Source organism: Rhineura floridana, chromosome 4 (assembly GCF_030035675.1).
Source record: "Rhineura floridana isolate rRhiFlo1 chromosome 4, rRhiFlo1.hap2, whole genome shotgun sequence".
In the NCBI taxonomy this organism is placed as follows: Eukaryota; Metazoa; Chordata; class Lepidosauria; order Squamata; family Rhineuridae; genus Rhineura; species Rhineura floridana.
Genome location: NC_084483.1, coordinates 85,479,344 through 85,498,892, shown reverse-complemented (window position 1 = coordinate 85,498,892; position 19,549 = coordinate 85,479,344). Strand labels below are relative to the sequence as shown.

The window sequence follows — 19,549 nt, the reverse complement described above, 5'->3', positions numbered from 1 at the left end:
TTGCCTGGTGCCTAAAAACAGATAGTGATGGCGCCAAACATGCCTCCCTGGGGAAAGCATTCCATAAACAGGGAGCCACCACTGAGAAGGCCCATTCTCGTGTCACCACCCTCTTTATCTCCTTCAGAGAAGGCAGATGGAGAAAGAGCCTCAGATGAAGAATGGGGAGTTTGGGTTAGCTCATATGGGAACAGGCAGTTCTTGAGGTAGTGGGGTCTTAAGCCACATCAGGCTTTATAGGTTAAAACCAGAACTTTGAATTGGGGCCGGAAACTAATTGGTAGACAATGCAGTCATGCCAGAACTGGTATTATGTGTTCAAACCATCTTGCCCCAGTCAGCAACCTGCCCACTGAATTCTGCACCAGCTGCAGTACCTGAACTGTTTTCACAAATAGGGCATTTCAGTAAACTATCCTAGAGGTTACCACAGCACAGACAACAGAAGTTAGGCTATCCCTGTCCAGATAGGGGTATGCCTAGGCTAGAGCTGACGGCAGGCACTTTGCACCACCAAAACCACCTGACTGTCAAGCAACAGTCATAGGTCTAGAAGAACCCCCAAGATATGCTCCTGCTCCTTCAGAGGGAGTGTAACTCCATCCAGAGCAGGCCACATCCCACTCATCCAATCTAGGGAACCACCCACTAACAGTGCCTCAGCCTTATCTGGATTAAGCTTCAGTTTATTGGCTCTCATCCAGTCCATTGCTGAGGCCAAACATCAGTCTAGCACATTTATTTATTTAATTTGTATCCCACCCTTCCTCCCAGCAGGAGCCCAGGGCGGCAAACAAAGCATTAAAACACTTTAAAACATCATAAAAACAGATCTTAAAATACATTAAAATGAAACAGCATTAAAAACATTTTAAAAAAACTTTTAAAAAGGGTTAAAAACATTATTACATTGACTGCTATACCTGCAGTTTTAAAAGAGAAACAGAACTGTGCGTCATCAGTATATTGCAGACAACCTCCCCCAAAACTTCAGATGTCCCCACTCAGCAATTTCATGTAGATATTAAACAGCATGGGGGATAAATTTGAACCCTGCAACACCCCACTCTGAAGACTTCACTGGGCCAAATAAGACTCCCCACACACTACCCTCTGAAGTCAGCCATCCAAGTAGGACTTGGATCCAAGTAGGACAGCAAAGCAGTGTCGCCAACTCCCAACTCAGACAGCCAGTCCAGAAAAACACCATAGTCAATGGTACTGAAAGCCACTAAGAGATCAAGGAGGATCAACAGAGACATTCCCCATCTCTCTCCCAACAAAGTTAATCATACAGGGCAACCAAGGCAATATCCATGCCAAAAGCAGACCTAAACCCTGATTAAAATGAATCTGGAAAATCAGTGTCATCCAAGACAACCTGGATCTGGCCTGCAATATTGCACTCAAGGATGGAACATTAGTGACCAGCTGATAATTATTTAGATTTTCTGAATCTGGGGAGGGGGGTTCTTAAGGAGTGGTCTTACCACCACCTCCTTTAGGCAGTTGAGGACCACCCACTCTCTCAAGAAGGCATTAACAATTTCTCTGGCCCAGCCAGCTCACCGTTCCTTGGTAGTTTTTATCAGCCATGAGGGGCAAGGGCCAAGAGCACAAGTAGTTGCCCGAACCGATACAAGCATCTTGACTGCATCATCCTTGAGTCTTACTAACTGAAACTCATCTAACATGAGATGACAAGACAGTGCTCTGGACGCCTCTTGAGATTCATCTGCTATAATGCTGGAGTCAGGTCCTGGTAGATGCAAAAACATTTATCCTGAAAATGTTTTGCAAACAGGTCACAGTGAGCCACCATCAGTTCTACCACTTCCTTCAGGCCAGACTATAAAGGCCCCACACTGCTCAGAAAAGCTCTGCTGGATGGCACAGTGAGGATTAAAATTTGCCTTCTTCACAACCTACAGTGCCACTGAGTAACCTCGACAATGAACACTCACTAGTTGCATTTATCTGCAGTTTTCCTCCACTTCGGTTCAAGCTGTTTCCTAACTTGTTTCATTGCCCTCAGCCAGGCTCTATCAAGTGGGTGCTCAGGGATGATTGAGTCAATGGCCTGGGCTATCCATATATTCCACACATCACTCAAGGCTTCAACAGGAGTACCAGGTCATATTAGCTGGAAAATCTCCCAGAGCCATCTGGAAACCAACTGGATCTATCAGCCTCTGAGGGTGGACCATCCTAATGGGTCCCTTGCCTCTGCAGAGGAGAAAAGCTGCTGAAAGCCTAAATCACAATGGTTGATCCAACCACGACAAGGGACTGATGTTAATATATCCCACTCTCAGATCATCCTCTTCCTGCTAGGTAGAGAAAACTAGATCCAGAGTGTGGCCTGCCACATGCACTGAACTGATGACACATTGGGACAGCCCCATGATTGTCATGGCTGCCATGAAATCCTAACCCGGCCCAGAATTAGTGGCCTCAGCATGGATTTTGAAGTCCCCAGAAACAGCAGTCTGGGAGTCTTCAAAACCACCTTTGAGACCACCTCTATCAGCTCAGATAGGGAGACTCCTGGCCAGCAAGGTGGGTGGTTAACCAGCAGAATCCCTAATCTGTACCCATTGTGATAGGTACAGACACGCTAGATCCCCTTTCAAGCGTACAGGAATCCTGGAGAGACAGATGGAATTCCTGTAGACTACAGCAATTGCTCCCTGACCCTCAAGCCTAATGGGAGGAAGGGCAGGATATAAATCTAATAAATAAATAAGCCTGATCTAATGCTGCACTGAGTACCAGGTGAGCACAGCTGAGTAAGACCAACCCCACCCTGCTCACTCACCCAGGCCTAAGTAATATATAGCAGATTGGCCTCCTCATCCACAATCAAACTGTGGATGAGGGACATCTTATTTGAAATCAACTTGGCATTAGGGATGAGTGAAAATTCTGCTTCCTTTGGATTTCTTACCAGATTTTTCAAAAGTTCGTATGCTTGCTCTTGTGTGAAGCGAGCATGCTTGCTATGATCTCAGCAGATTTTCCTCAACACCAGATTTCCCTGACACAGGACCACACAGCAGGGAGGACCAGGGCACACAACAGAGAGGGCAGAGGGCTGCATGGCAGAGGAGAAGAGGGGGAAGTTCTGTTGCGAAAGCATGCCTCTTGCACGTGAAGGACAGCAGTGCGGATGCAACCCATAATGTTTTTAAAAATCAACTCATCTGGGAGGGCAGAATATAAATGTAATAAATACATAAATAAGTAATCTTAATTTTTTTGCTGCATCCATTTTTTTAGGAGTCAATAGCTATACAATAGAAAATGTACTATTGTTTCCTTACCAAAAACAGAGTAGGAGTTTCCAATTATTTATTTTGTAGATCGCAGTTAAACATGTTTTGAGATAACAATATTAAAGCTACTGAGGCTATCATTATATGGACTGGCCATAATTATTTCTTTTAAAATTGATATATTTGCAACTTTCAGATTGAGATCACTTATTAACCAAATGTAGGAGGAAATTCCTTAGCTTTTCATAGAGTAAATCTGAGGCCTGAATTTGTACATGCTACAGTTTATCTAGTAAGACACCAAAAGATTCATTTTCCCTAATCTCTAGATATATGAAAAATGGAAATGGACTGCCTTCAAGTCGATCCCGATTTATGGCTACCTTATGAATAGGGTTTTCATGGTAAGTGGTATTCAGAGGGGATTTACCACTGCCTCCCTCTGAGGCTAGTCCTCCCCAGCTGGCTAGGGCCTGCTCAGCTTGCCACAGCTGCACAAGCCAGCCCCTTCCTTGTCCGCAACTGCCAGCTGGGGGGCAACTGGGCTCCTTGGGACTATGCAGCTTGCCCACGGCTCCACAGGTGGCAGGGCACGTAACCCCTGAGCCACTCACTGTGGGGGTGATCTTTAGCTGGCCTTTTACACCCAGGAGACACGAGCGGGGATTTGAACTCACAGACTCTGGACTCCCAGCCAGGCTCTCCTTCCCACTGTGCTATACCAGCTATCTCTAGATATATAACACCTTCTAATTACCCTGGGCATTTCAATATGAGAACCTGAATAAAAAGGCAGACAATAAATCTATCAAAGATAGGCCACACTGTCAGAGCAGAGTTTCTATTGTTTGAAACATACATTTAGTAGTCATAAAAAATTCAGTACATGAAAAATCCAGTCTTTTCCAGATACATATAAAATACCCAAACCTCTGTCTGTCTATCTGTCTCTCTCTGTCTGTTTCTTTCTGTCTCTCTCTCTCTCACACACACACACACGCACACGCACGCGCGCACACACACACACACACACACACACACAGAGAGAGAGAGAGAGAGAGAGAGACTCTGTATGTCTATGCTTAAGGGTCATGACACTTGTACAACTGATGGTGTGATCACTATGATGCTTGACTAATGCTCTGGAAACTGCCTACAGCCTTTCTGTTTTCCAGGAAGCTCACAAGCAGACTATGAAGTCAACAACTCTTCCAATGTCTAGCATTCAGAGGTATACTTCTCTGAACATATAGATTCCAAGGAAGGAGACAGTCATAGCTAATAATAATTCTAGCAGTTCTATACACCACCTTTCCCAACCAGTGTGCCTCCAGATGTTGTTGGACCACAACTCCCATCAGCCTCAGCCAGCATTGCCAATGGTCAGGAAAGATGGGAATTATAGTCTAGCAACATCTGGAGGCACACTGGTTGGGAAAGGCTCCTATACACTAATGATGTGCTGTGTGAAGAGACATACTTCCTTTTGACTGTTCTGAACATACAAGCAATCAATTTCGCTACATGGCCCCAACATGATGAGAAACTGATAAAATCTGTCTATATCCACTTTCTCCATACTATCCATAATGTTATTGTCCTCTCTCATGCCTTCATTTTGTCATCTTTTCTAAAATAATAATAATAATAATAAACTTTTGCCTTTCCACAGGGAGATCATGCTCCAATGTTTGATAATTTTAGTTGTTCTTTTCTGTACTATCTCTAGTTCTACTAGGTTGTCAGTTATATCATCAGTATTATTCCCTTGGATTTTTATCTCCTCTTTAACTCTATAGATCACTGACCACAATACTAACCATAATGTTGGTTAATCCAACCTTAAATTTACTCCAAATGTCAAACTTTTTACAAAGCACAACAAAAATATTTCTTTGATGAGAATATAACGAATGATTCCTGCCGTTTTTCACCACTAGATTTATATAAATGGCCTTTACAAAGTTATCTCTGTTCCCACCACTCTTGGCAATAATCAAGCACCAATTTCCATGTTCCATCATCATCCCTATTGGCACAAGAGCTTTCTCATCCACTACTGCTGCTATACAGGACATCCATCTTGCATCTCTTTGCTTCACTGATTCTCTATCCCTTTTCTAATCTCCTCTGAAAATTGCCTCTCTGCTAGCTTGCTTTTGCCTCTTAAATAATAGAATATGGTGGAAAGACATTTGATTCTATTCCTTTAGTGCTTTTTTCCCAAGTTGTCAAAAGCACAGAAACTAGTCACAAGTCACTTCTGCTTTTTGCCTTCGCTTGCTGAAGTACCACTATTTTCCTATAGTGACCCTGCAGCCATTTCCAAATCCAGCTTAAATACATACAATCTCACATCATAAGATCATGTATGTGTGTATATATTTGTGAAAATTGGTACTCTGTAGAATACAAGTACCTACTTGTGGCTCTCTGGAGGCCACACACTGGTTTGCCTTGACTTTTCTATTTTGTTTTCAGCTGCCCATGCTTTCCAATGGACACACATTAAATCAGCATGGCTGACACTTGCAATCCATATGGTGACTGTACCGATTCTCATGCTCACTGCTACTAGTTCCAACAGAGTACCAGGAGCAGTGCAGATGGAACAACTAGTGTAAAACCTGCAATGGTAACACCAAAACAAGCAGGTATCTCTTCAGTGAGGTACTCAACACACACAATTTCCTGTTGTTGGGGGATGCAGCCATCTGGATGCACCCTAACAGAAATAGTTAAATATATAAATTATGTCTGATGTTTTAATGCACAAGTAGCCACTGACTGCCCATCCACTACCGAGCCAGGTTCAAGGTCCTTGTATTAATTTACAAAGCCCTGAACAAGCAGGGTATCTTAAGGACCACCTAAACCCTTATATTCCAACTCAATCACTGAAATCATCTGCAGGAGCAGGTTTGGTTGTCCCCAAGTTGGCGAGGCTCATTTAACATTTCATTTCAATCAAGCCTTCAGTGTCACTGGCCCAGTTCTTTGGAATGCTCTGCCAATAGAGATTCAGCAGGCACTTTCTGTTTTAACTTTCAAGCACCTGCTGAAAACCTTTCTTTTCCACCAGGCTTATGGAGGCAATTAAGATGCTTTTTTCGTAAGAGTTGACCTTTTTTATTGTACCTTTAATGTTTTTATTCTATGGTTGTTTTTAATGTATTGTAAACTGCTTTGATGTTTTTAATGAAATAGCGGTACTGTATATACATATTTGTATAAATAAATAAACAAAAGCAGAATGAAGCCACCTACATTTATCATTCTACACATCAAAAACAATGGCCTGGCTCAAATGACATCATAAGCCAAACTATAGCTTACCAGGAGAGGCTCACAACCACATTGTTCCTCCCCAATCCTTTTTACTCCCCTGCCATGCTGAGCTATTCTGTCCAGGTCTGTGATTGCAGTTAAGCTCTCGCCTCACTAATTATGAGCTGTAGCCAAGAACAAACCTTAGTAGAATATGTTGTTTGGTAGAATACCTTTTTTCATGCATCTGTAAACTAAGCAGTTGTGTGTACAAAGTACAATCCAATTAAACTTAATTTGAAGGAACAGTAGCCCTGTACACATGTTAATTGTGTGTAGGGCACATCTGAGTACAGACCAGAGCAGGAGCATACTTTTAATCCCGTCCCCGACACTGGGTTTTAGCATTTAATTATTTGTCTGCAAAATCTGTATTCCCACCATTCCACCAAAGATTTGCTTTGTTAAGAGAACAAACAGGTAACTAAAGATTAAATGACACTTCTTTTCATGTAATCATAAAACCTATGATTCATACCTAGATTCTATTATTCATACCTAGAATTACATATGCAAATTAATGGAAATCAAACCAAGATTCAGAGATTAGTACGTTAAATTATAGGATATGGCAACTTCAAAGAAATTAATCTGGGCAACATGAGCTAGTGAGAGGTTTATTCGCACCTGGTTTAAACAAGATTTGAATTAATTTAAACAAGTGCGAAAAGATAAACAAATAGCAATGATCAGTAATTCTTTTCTTTTGATATAATGAGTCTCTAAATAAAGCACAGTGGATGTTTTGTATTAATAGTTGATAAACAGCAGAAATTAAATTATTGAAGGAGTAAAGTCAAAAAAGTGTTTTAAAAGGATAATTGTGATACTCTCATATAGGGATATACAAATTGTTATATTTGGTTATTTTTTGTTTTTGTTTTCTCCTATATTCTCATTTTTACAATAACTTGACAATGTTGTGAAGCTCCAACTGTTGTATATACGTACCTGTTTTCTCCTTCTCGTTTTATATTTTATACAACTAAATTATAACTGCAAATAATCAAGGCATATAAATATATTTAGAATTACTTTAGCAAACCTCAGACTAGCACTGAATCTTATCTTGTTGAAATAAAATTTAACTCTGACCGGAACCAAGAGGTGTCCTGAACTGGAAAATCGAGCATCATTGTCATTAATTTCATTGATCTCCTTCATTAATTGCAGCAGTATTTCAACAGTTCCCTTGTTGACCATCTCATTAATGAGCCTTGCATTTCCAGAAATGAATTTCATAGCACCCATGCAATAGAGAAAGGCCTCAGTGTTTGCTTGCAAGTCTTCAACTCTCAGAATTTCTAGCAGAGAATCTATTGAGAAAATTAGGGACACAGGTGTGAATGTTTCTGTCTGGTGCTATTTCCATTCACAGCACCAGAAAACAATGCTTATTGCCATTTAATGTGAAGTGATCAAGAGACCTTAAATATAACAGGTGGTATCCAATTCAGGACACTTGCACAAGAGGAATCCCCACTTCCTCCTTTCCATGATAGCCCCTGTACCCCCTGCCATTGGGGAACCTTCAGAGAAAGCATTGGGCATGGGGCGAGGGGCAGCAGTGTGCCTGAATATCAAGGGAATTGGCTGGAGAGAGCTTGGGCGATCAGAGTGCCAATTCACACAAGCTACCATCACCAAATTATGCCCAATTTCCTATTTTTACTGCAGCTGTACAAGCCCAAGCCCAAACCTTTCCTAAGGGTGTCCTGACTCTCAGGAGAATCTTTTCAATGGGGGTAGGAGAAAAAGCCAGGCTGCTGTGGAGAAGAAAGGGTGGGAATTTCCTTTATGTAAGCATCCTTGCATGAATGCAGCACTGGATGCCACCCAACAGGCTGTAGTTTTTAGAATTAACAAGGGTCTGTTTTACTTCCTTAGCATGAATACAGGTGGCTTTTTAAGGAAACATTTTTAAAGTGTACATATGCAAGACTTCAAGTAACTGAGGAGTCATCATCTATCTGTGTTGCTAATTACTTTCTAGGATCAAAGAAACTCACTAGCTTCAAGATAAAATAGATAAATACATATATAGCTCATTTTTTTTCTGTTGCTCAACTGTAGCTTATTGGAGTTAAAATTAAAAAATTAAAGGACCTTTCTTCCATCCCAGAAGCATCAAAGACATATCTAGATACTGAATGCTGCAGAGCTGTACCTTGATATACATTGTTTGAGGAAATTCAGGGGGTTTATGCTCAGGATGTTATAAAGGGAAGGGAGAGGGAAAAGCAACTTAATATCAAAATACAGTCTGAAAATCATGGTTGCATTCATACTTCATTTCTAGACTGCCGCAATTCCTCCACAAATTAGCAGTCTATTTTCTTTTCTAAATTACAAAAAATAAATGGTTACTAGCCATAGTAGAATATATAAGATACTTACCCAATATTTGGTCATTTTGAATGATAGAATCATTCTTTTCATTTCTGCTTATTTTAAATACTAGTTTGCAGACATTAAGCAGATTCTTTCCACTTACTTTCAGCTACAAAGAAGGGTGGGAAAACAGAATAAAGCAAAGATAGTGAAATCATTAGACTGTACTATAATCCTTCAGCTAGTTATTCAAGATCAGATAATCAAATTCATGAGACTCCACAGCTATTACTTTATCGTTTTTGTTTTCTTGGTTGAACTGGTGCATACGATCTGGGGGTGGTAAAATGTAACAGAGGACTCTAACAACTGGGATATGAATCACATGGAGTTTCTATATGTACAGTTCTACATATACATAATGGTGAATTCTGTTTTAAACAGACCAGGATCATGGTGCCAAAAGCAATGCAGGAGGAGAGTGAGGGAGGAACATGGGGACTCAATGCTTGTTATTGAATTCTTAAACTATAGTTTAGGAAGCTGTGATTGTTACATCCAAACTGGCCCTCTGGTATCATTAATCACAGAATTCTAAGAATCTCCTTTCCCCTGTGCTCTAGACTTTCTGGGCAAAAGTGATATGACTGTTTCTTCTCTATACGCACACACACTTATGTGTTTGTCATTAGCAAGAAGAGATAGGAAGCATGCATAAATTCTAAACACAAAATACACCAATGCATAGCACAAAATAAAGGGTAATAAAAAGTTACGCCATTTCTAGATTCCACTGTTTTCAGTAGGAGAGATTTAAGTGTGACCTTCATTCTCCCATTGATTTCAATGGGACTTCAAGTAATTCTGAACATCCTGTAGTTCTCTTTTAGAATATCAATAAATCCAACTTTATTTCTACAAAACATATTTTTACCTTTCACTGGCAGTATGTATTAAAAACATAGAAACCGAAAGACAACTAAAAGGAGTTTTATGATTATATTCACATGCTTAAGTCACAGTGATTTCTACAGATGTACCTAACTCTATCTGTACAGCACCCAGGATTTCAAGGTTTATTTTTAAAGGAATGAAGGTCTCTTTACAAATACAGGTTAAAATCTAAAAATTAGGACTTCATGTCATAATGGTCAAAAGGTCCATTGCTGAGCACCAATTACACTTATTTAAATTGTATTTAAAATAATATTGAGTGTGAAAACTAAAAATATTATTATTATTATTTTATTATTTTATTCAATTTCTATACCGCCCACAGCCAACGGCTCTCTGGGCGGTGAACAGCATAAATTTAAAATACAATATAATAAAATCACATATCAATACCACACACATAACAAAATTCCAAAGACTAAAAACATATTACATAATTGTTCTAGTATACTAAGATGTAATAAATATACTAAGAATATTAAAATATTAAAATATTAAAATGCCTGGGAAAAGAGGTACGTTTTAACCTGGTGCCGAAAAGAGAGCAAAGTTGGCGCCAGGCGCACCTCGTCAACAGAACTATTCCATAGTTCGGGGGCCACCACTGAGAAGGCCCTAGATCTTGTCGTCATCCTCCGGGCCTCTTTATGAGTCGGTACCCGGAGGAGGGCCTTCGATGTTGCACGCAGTGTACAGGTAGTTTCATATCGGGAGAGGCGTTCCATCAGGTATTGCGGGCCCGCGCCGTGTAAGGCTTTATAGGTCAAAACCAACACTTTGAATCTGGCCCGGAAACATATAGGCAGCCAGTGCAAACGGGCCAGAACAGGTGTTATATGTTCGGATCGTTTGGTCCTAGTCAACAATCGGGCCGCAGCGTTTTGCACGAGCTGCAGTTTCCGAACCGTCTTCAAAGGTAGCCCCACGTAAAGCGCATTGCAGTAGTCCAATCTTGAGGTTACCAGAGCATGGATAACTGAAGCAAGGTCGTCGCTGTCCAGATAGGGACGTAGCTGAGCTACCAACCGAAGTTGACAGAACGCACTTCGTGCCACCGAGGCTACCTGGGCCTCAAGTGACAATGAAGGATCTAGAAGAACTCCCAGACTACGAACCTGCTCCTTCAGGGGGAGTGTAACCCCGTCCAGAACAGGTTGAATATCCACCATCTGATCAGAGAAACCGCTCACTAACAGCATCTCAGTCTTGTCTGGATTGAGCTTCAATTTATTAGCTCTCATCCAGTCCATTATTGCGGCCAGGCAACGGTTCAGTACATTGACAGCCTCACCTGAAGAAGATGAAAAGGAGAAGTAGAGCTGCGTGTCATCAGCATACTGATGACTACGCACTCCAAAACTCCTGATGACCGCCCCCAGCGGATTCATATAGATATTAAAGAGCATGGGGGACAGAACTGACTCCTGAGGGACCCCATACTGGAGAACCCAGGGTGTCGAGCAATGCTCCCCAAGCACTACCTTCTGGAGCCAACCTACCAAGTAGGAGCGGAACCACTGCCACGCAGTGCCTCCAACTCCCAACTCGATAAGTCGCTCCAGAAGGATACCATGGTCGATGGTATCAAAAGCAGCTGAGAGATCAAGGAGAATCAACAGGGTTACACTCCCCTCATCCCTCTCCCGACACAGGTCATCATACAAGGCGACCAAGGCTGTCTCAGTACCAAAACTGGGCCTGAAACTGGATTGAAATGGATCTAGATAATCAGTTTCATCCAAGAGTGTCTGGAGCTGGTTAGCAACCACCCGCTCTAAGACCTTGCCCAGGAATGGAACATTCGCTACCGGCCTATAGTTATTTAGGTTTTCTGGGTCCAAGGAAGACTTCTTTAGAAGTGGTCTAACAGCCGCCTCTTTCAGGCAGCTGGGGACCACTCCCTCTCGTAAAGAGGCATTTATCACTTCCCTGGCCCAGCCGGCTGTTCCATCCCTGCTAGCTTTTACCAGCCAAGAGGGGCAAGGATCCAGAGCAGAATAAGCAAACATGTTTCTTGTCTTTGATTTTTTTGATGTTGTCAGTGTGAAACAAGAGCCATTACACTAAGATACATAGAAAACTGTCCCAGGTTACACTGAGGACATATCTATCAGGAGGTTCTCCTACACCAACAACACTAAAATGAAGCGAAGTATGAAAAGTATGTGATATCTGCACTCTTGGTTACATTCTGTTCATTTCAAAGAGGGCTGTGCAAGTTCTCAATGTGCTGCATCCACAAAATACAGTATAACACAGTACTGAACCTAACACTGCCTAACCTCTATTTAAGTACACATTTTAAAAATAAATTTCACTAAATCATTAATAAAGTTTCTAGTCAATGTTAGTTCTTAAAGAATTTCTTATCTCTGCATACAGTACAATTTTTAATGCTATAAAATTGTTGGATTTCCCCCCAGATCCTTTCATTTTTTAATTACAGTGTTCTTCTATGGCTTTTTAAAATTGTGGGTTACATTTTATGAGGAAGCTTAATAGGAAGATTCTGTAACATTTGTTAACGATGTAAGACATAAGATTCACAGTGGGATACATAAAATTTTTCAGTGACAGAACAGATTTTGTCTAATTTAATAGGGCAGTTATTAAAAATCGCATACACACAGAATTTGTGTTTCACACTTGTTATAAAACTATGCTCATCCAGTATTGTTGAACTTTGTTTTACTTTGCATGATCTCCATTTTTAAAAAGTAGTAGTGTTGCTTAATTCTTAGGATTCAACGTGCAATTTCACACAAGCTTAAAGGATTAGGGTTGCCAGGTTCTTGGCCTGAGACTGATCCTGTATCTTTAGGAGAAGAGAAAGTCAGCCAAGTCCAAGAGGTCTTCTGTATCTTTAAAAGTTGTGGAGGGGGAAGGGAGAATTCCACTTTGTGGTTTTTCCCATTACAGAGTTGCAAGAACACATGCACTTGGCTGACTTTCTCTTCTCCTAAAGATACAGGATCAGTCTCAGGCCATGGACCTGGCAACCTTATAAAGGATACGTAATCCATCACACTGCACCATAATCACCACACAGTTCAACTTACACCCAGAATAATCTTTGCTAGTTTCAGGCCAAGTGGATCTGAAGCAATGTCAACTAATTTGTATAAAGTCTTCAAAAACAAAGATCGCCTTTTAAATCGCTTGTCAAGCATATTTCCTTCCTCCAAGGTCCGATAGAGAACAGTACAGGCATGGCAAAGGCTTTCGACATTGTCATCTATTTGATGTGGAAGAGATGAAAGCAAAATTAATTATTAAGTATTTTTCAAAGCCACTGTGAAAAAACCAAAACAGAAATTGCCCCAAAGAAAAACTCTTACCGAGATATAAAAAGTATATCTTGTATCAAGCACAATGATTCGAAAGGCTGTGGTCTAAACCACAAACCTTTAGGTCAGTGGTGGGGAACCTCCAGCCCACAGGCCTAATTAGGCCTACCAGACCTCTCCATTTGGTCTGCGAGGCCATTTCAGCCAAACCATGCTCACCTGCCCTACACCTTGATGTCATATATGACATCAGATGTGGTGCAAGTAAAAACCTGGGTCAGCAGAAAGGGGGTATGCAAGCACTGCTGATCATCTGATTAGTAGTGACTGCAAAGCTCTGTGCAAAGCACTTCAGCTCTTGTGAAGCCCTATGCCAGGTGCTCTCTAAGACCCAACAATCAGTTGATCCTTGGGTCTTGCGAAGTACCGCACACAAAGCTGTGCTAACTCCAACTATCAGCTTTTGGGCGGGTCTTGAGAAGCCCCATTAATAGTGATCTCCAAGTAATGATGATTCACTGATGACCACTCCCAATGGCTTCATACAAATATTAAATAGCACTAGGGATAAAACAGAGCCCTGCGGCACTCCGTAGCATAACTGCCAGGGGGCTGAAAAGCACCCTTCTTCCACTACTATTCTGTAGCCTCTTTGTTTTTAAAAAAAGGGAGGGAGGAGAATCACTGGCTCATGTTTTATGAGGTATAAAAATAGAAATCACATATGCAATTAGCATTCACTACTTTTTTGAAAATTAATTTTAGCTGCATATATGAGGGCTTTTTTAAAACCTTGCTGAGAAACTTTCCTCACCACACGCCAAATCTGAAATGGCAAACCTGACCATACTGCTAGAAAGTGGAAGTGGATCGTCCCCTCAAACCAGAAGTGGGATCATTTGAGGCAATATTCAACTGTCATGTCCCGTCAACGCAAGGATTTTTGCTTGTGCAACAGGACTTGCGCACCCTTCCCAAATCTGCTCCAGAGGATTGGGACAACCCCTAGAACAGATTTAGGGGGCATGCGGGGGGGAAGGGGGAAGAATGTTCCATTGCATATGGAGAAATTCTTGAACTGACAGAACGTTTGCTTATATTTCTAATGCAAAAACATTAAAAGGAATAATCAATTATTGGAAATAAGTCTTGGAAAATCTATTTTGTGAAAGTCACAACAAGTTTTATCAAAAAGCATTACGTACCAGTCTCTAACTCATGTAGAATTGGTAAAATTTTCGTATTCCAGTAGTTTTCTTCCTCTTCTGTCTCATTTGCTTCAAAGTTATTTTCTGAAATTTGCAAACATATTTTTAAATGACTGTGCATTAAAACTTACAGAACACAGGCAAAACTGATTTGAAACTTCTGTCATTTTAATACTTTAAAATATGTACATGGGCAAAATTGTAACATATTGTACATTCAATTATCTGCCTAACTGGTAAAAAAATTATTTAGGGTTACATTTTCACTTATCTCAATGTTTGGTTATCAGGAAACTTAAAATAACAAAAACTGACAAGTTGAACACATTTTGCTGTCTCAGTGGTTTATCAGTCATAATCATAGGTGGTCACAAAAATGACATCAGCCTCCATTTATTGGTTGCTCTTCTTAATATGTCAATAAAAGAGGCTTACAGAAGCTAAAAGTACACTAAAAGTACAAGTACACTCAATTTTACATATGAGTGCATCACTATAGTGGGTTAACTTTTTTTGTTACACAAAAATAATTCTTCTGAATCAGGTGCTGAAAGTACAAAAAGTGCTAAGGTATTGCACAAGGGGTGGGCTCTGCTGGACCAGGGTTGTGCGTACACAGGGCTCTCTGCTGACAGAACCAATTTCATTCATCTCTATCGCCCTCTCCTTACAGCAAAAATACTCTGAAAAATAGCAAAGTATCAGTTTAGAGCTGGGTGGAAGTCCACATTTTATATTACAGTGTGATCATGCTTTAATATGTGATATTCACAGAGGAAACCATTTATTGATTATCTCTTAGCAATACAGAGGAAAATATAAAATGGCCAAGTTCTTAACACTGTAAAATATCTTGACTATGTTAACCTGTACTATGTGAGAATGTAACTTCGGCAATTTATATCGTAATTCAAAACAGAGATTAATGTTGTCTGTTATGCAATAACATCCCTTCACTGCTAGCATATTAGTGATGATGCATTGTTGCAGCTGCTGAATACCCCATTCTAATAACGTTTGTAATGGGCTGCTTCCAATATGCTGGCTTAGCAAATCAGAGTATTGGGCAGGTCACTTCTAGCCCAGTTTTTATTCACAAGGGAACATTCAAAAGTTATTATAAAAGTAAAACAAATCTAAGGGCTACATCGAAGTTCAGTCATACAATATACCTTTGGTTTAAAAAAAAATTAAAACAGAACATCATGTCTGTTCAGTCAATTGACATGAAGTAACAGCTGACATGGTGTAACTTTCAGAATTACTCAGCATTTCAGTATGTGGCCAATAGCAGGATCCTTCTTACCCATGTTTACTTGGAAATAAACCCAAATAGGAATTATTTCCAGGTAACCATGCTTAGGACTACAGTATTGCATTTGTAACAAATATTAGCCATGAGTATTTCTGGGAGAAAAATACTGAAAAATCAGATTAGGAAATTACATGTCTCACTGCTATCAAAACAAAAATGGCATAATGAAAAAATCCAGAAACTTACAGCTATGGATACCACTGATGGTTTTCTAAATTTGAAGCTGAAATCCAGCAGTGTACAAGAAAGAAAACCAGTAAAAACATTAAAAATCTATACTCAACCAATACTATATGATATACCTGACTTAGCTGCAGACTTAGTCCATTCAATGTTGTCTACACATGGTAAAGGACTTTTCTGCCCATTAACCTTGTCACTAAAAAAAAAAAGGCAGGAAAAATTAACACATAGAAAACTGCAGGAAATCATAACCATGTTTACAATAGCACCCTCAGACTTCCATGCAGACAACTAGGAAGAATTTTTGGTAAGCAGAAAGCTCATCTTAGCACTGGTAGAACTTTACCAAACAATATCCCTAGCAAACACATCTGAGCCTCAGACTTTGGGATTTTCTCAGCAACCCATTTTTTAAAAAAAATCTATCCTGTCCTTCCTCCCAAAAGAGCCCAAACATCAAAATGCTAAAACAATACAATTTAAAATAAAATAAAAACATATTTAAAACATTTAAAAACAATTAAAGAACATCTAAAAACATTTAAAACTAGCACAGAAATGCTAACTGTCTGATAGATTAGACAGCTGGGCTTCCCCTAACCCAACAAAACCTTATGATCTGACTGGATGTACTCAGTACTGCCAACCACCACAGCTCACAATCAGATTATCAGTATTCTGTAAGGCTGCTCTTGGCAGAGTCTGTCAAGTGCTGACACGAAGAGAGAGTAGGTGGCCAAACCACCTGTTTCTTCTCAGTCTAAATTAATTTACCACAACCAGTTTGGGAATCTTAGAGACAGAGCATGAATTTGTCTGTTCTCTGCAGCCTCAGCTAAGCAAAAGAAATTATGGGTTTATTTATGTTATCTTGCCCCAGTCTTGAAAGCCAGTCACCAATGCCAGCTAAGGGATATGGCAAAAGGCCTATTATCATATTATATAAATTTCAACCAAGGAGGAATGGCAGGAGAAACAAAAGCCAAAATACTATTTTTCTCCTCTTGTATCTCTCCGTCACTGATTATTACCAGTATTGCTTGTGTTTACTTATGTCATAAATGAGATTGTCAATTTAATACACCATTTAATAAGTTTATATGTTTCTTCACAAGTTGAACTTAAGCAGAACTTCGTACTGTACAATATCTTACAACGCAATCTAAGCATTCTGCAATGAAACATACAGGCCACAAGAGGGCGCCATTATTGAACATAAAATTCTGACAAGCTTCTGTTCTGTTCTCAATGGAGACTGAGAGGACACAGGGCATTGTTTCCAAGAAATAATGAACTAATCCTAGATGCTAGTCTTAAATTCTACAAATAGTACTTTCTTAGAGAAATCAGTGCTAATACAAAGTGTATATATTAACATCTGATTTTCAAAAAAGGTATTACATTTCATACTTTCAACAGACAATAAATCAGGTAGTAAAATATTTTTTTTAAAAAATGTTTGCTTGGAAACAATAGCTATCATTTCTAATGCCCTTTGCAATGAACAAAGCAACCATCTGTGAAATCTGCAAGATTTTATAAATTCCCATTTCCGAGCCCAGTCAACAGATTTCCATAGAACATGCATCCATCAATTTCTATCTTCCTTAAACGCACACCTGCAGAGGTTTGTGGGATAAGACCAATTCTTTTAATTTTGAGGAGTAATTATACCATTCCATTTTATACACACAAATACACACATAGAAAAAGAGAGATGTAATTCTCTTTTGTAAGCCACCTTGAGAAGGCTTTGCCCTAAAGGTGGCATACAGTTACGATTGCCAGGTTCATGGCCTGAGACTGATCCTGTATCTTTAGGAGAAGAGAAAGTCAGCCAAGTGCAGGTGTTCTTGCAACCCTGTAATGGGAAAAACCACAAGGTGGAATTCTCCCTTCCCCCTGCACAACTTTTAAAGATTCAGAAGACCTCTTGGTCGCCATTAATCTATATCCTGCACTCTGGGATGATCAAGAAGAGATCCTGGCCCTCCTCTGTGTGGCAACCTTTCAAATACTTGAAGAGTGCTATCATATCTCCCCTCAGTCTTCTCTTCTCATGGCTAAACATGCCCAGTTCTTTCAATCTCCCCTCACAGGGCTTTGTTTCCAGACCCCTGATCATCCTTGTTGCCCTCCTCTGGACCTGTCCCAGTTTGTCTGCATCATTCTTAAAGTGCAGTATCCAGAACTGGACGTAGCACTCAAGATGAGGCCTAACCAGTGCCGAATAGAGTGGAACTAGTACTTCACGCAACTTGAAACTATGCTTCTGCTGATGCAGCCTAAAATAGCATTTGCCCTTTTTGCAGCCACATCACACTGTTGGCTGATACTCAGCTTGTGATCAACAACAATGTAAGATCCTTCTTGCATGTAGTATTGCTGAACCAAGTATCCTCCAACTTATAACTGTGCATTTGGTTTCTTTTTCCTAGGTGTAGAACTAAAATAAATAAATTGAAATAAATTGAAGTGCAACAGTAATTATGCAGAGTAAGCTACCGATTACTTAAGCGTACTTGCAGATTTAACAATTATCACTTTGTGTGAGATATGTGCTCATCAATTATGAAGAACAGGAGATGCAAACCTTTTGCAAGCAAGTATTCATTTGGGTACCAAAACTAATTTCCAGTCCTGCTGCTGTACAAAATGAGCAGAATTAAAGCAATTTTAGGAAAGCTCAATACATTTTCAAAGCCTATGGAATTGGTTATACAAGAAAAGTTTGGTATGAAGAGACATAAATCAGTTTCATATGAAAAATGAGTATATTTATTTCCTTTGTATCTTCCTACTTCCACCATCTTCCCCTCCCCGCATTTCCTATTAAATTCAAATGCCCTATGTTTAGCATCCCACTCTGCATCCATTCCTCATTGCCTTGCAATCTCTTTATTTGCTCTTTCCAATATACTGTAGAATGTGCAGACTTGGATTAAGTCCAGGACAGATGCTATTTTCCAATAGTTTCATTCTATAATGTTGCTAAATTGGTAGAATTGGTTATCAAATTATTTTCTGAGTCTCAAAATTAAAGAAAATTCCACTGATAATATTCCTATGAAATACACTGTAATAAACCCATGTACTAAAACATTAATTCCATCTTACTTTAGAAAAGTGATAGTTTACCAACAGCTGGCACAATCAAGCAATCATATGGTGGAGTAGAAAGCTCTGGGTACAAATCAGACATTTTTACTCTTGGCTTCTTAGAACCGGCAGATCCTTCTGTAGCAACAAGTAATTGTATGTATACAGTCCTGATAAATCTTAAGCAGAGCAGATGAACTGGATAGCAAGAAAAGTGGAACTATGGGCTGATCACCATTAGAGAATTTAGTACCAATGACACCTACATGAATGGAGAAAAATGATCATCTCACTCATGTTAATAGGGCCAGGGACATAAAAAAAATTGCCAGTGAAAAAGGCCTGTGTTTTTCATCACCATTTTCTAACTAGGGCTCAGAGTCAATGTTTCATCAAATGCAGCAGGAAGTCTGCATCCAGTAACAGCACCTGATCCACTTAATTCTCTTTACATTGAAGGGTCATCAGCTGCCATTATTGTTAAATAAAATAATATTCCTACAGGCAAGCCAGACAAATATACCTTTGATCTTTGATGAGGAAGAGGTACAAGAGCCTTGAACTAATGTA

General features: G+C 39.9%; 1 protein-coding gene across 9 annotated transcripts in view; it reads right to left on the bottom strand.

Annotated features, from left to right (window-relative positions):
* ARMC2 (armadillo repeat containing 2) overlaps positions 1-19,549 on the bottom strand; it is a 98,306-nt gene that overhangs the window by 58,508 nt on the left and 20,249 nt on the right. For all 9 annotated transcript variants that reach the window (XM_061623558.1, XM_061623557.1, XM_061623560.1 and 6 more), the window contains exons 6-10: positions 16,000-16,076; positions 14,380-14,466; positions 12,947-13,122; positions 9,000-9,102; positions 7,698-7,918 (exon numbers count right to left, since the gene is read on the bottom strand). In XM_061623558.1, coding sequence (XP_061479542.1) covers positions 7,698-7,918; positions 9,000-9,102; positions 12,947-13,122; positions 14,380-14,466; positions 16,000-16,076 — 664 coding nt within the window. The remainder of the gene's footprint in view (positions 1-7,697; positions 7,919-8,999; positions 9,103-12,946; positions 13,123-14,379; positions 14,467-15,999; positions 16,077-19,549) is intronic.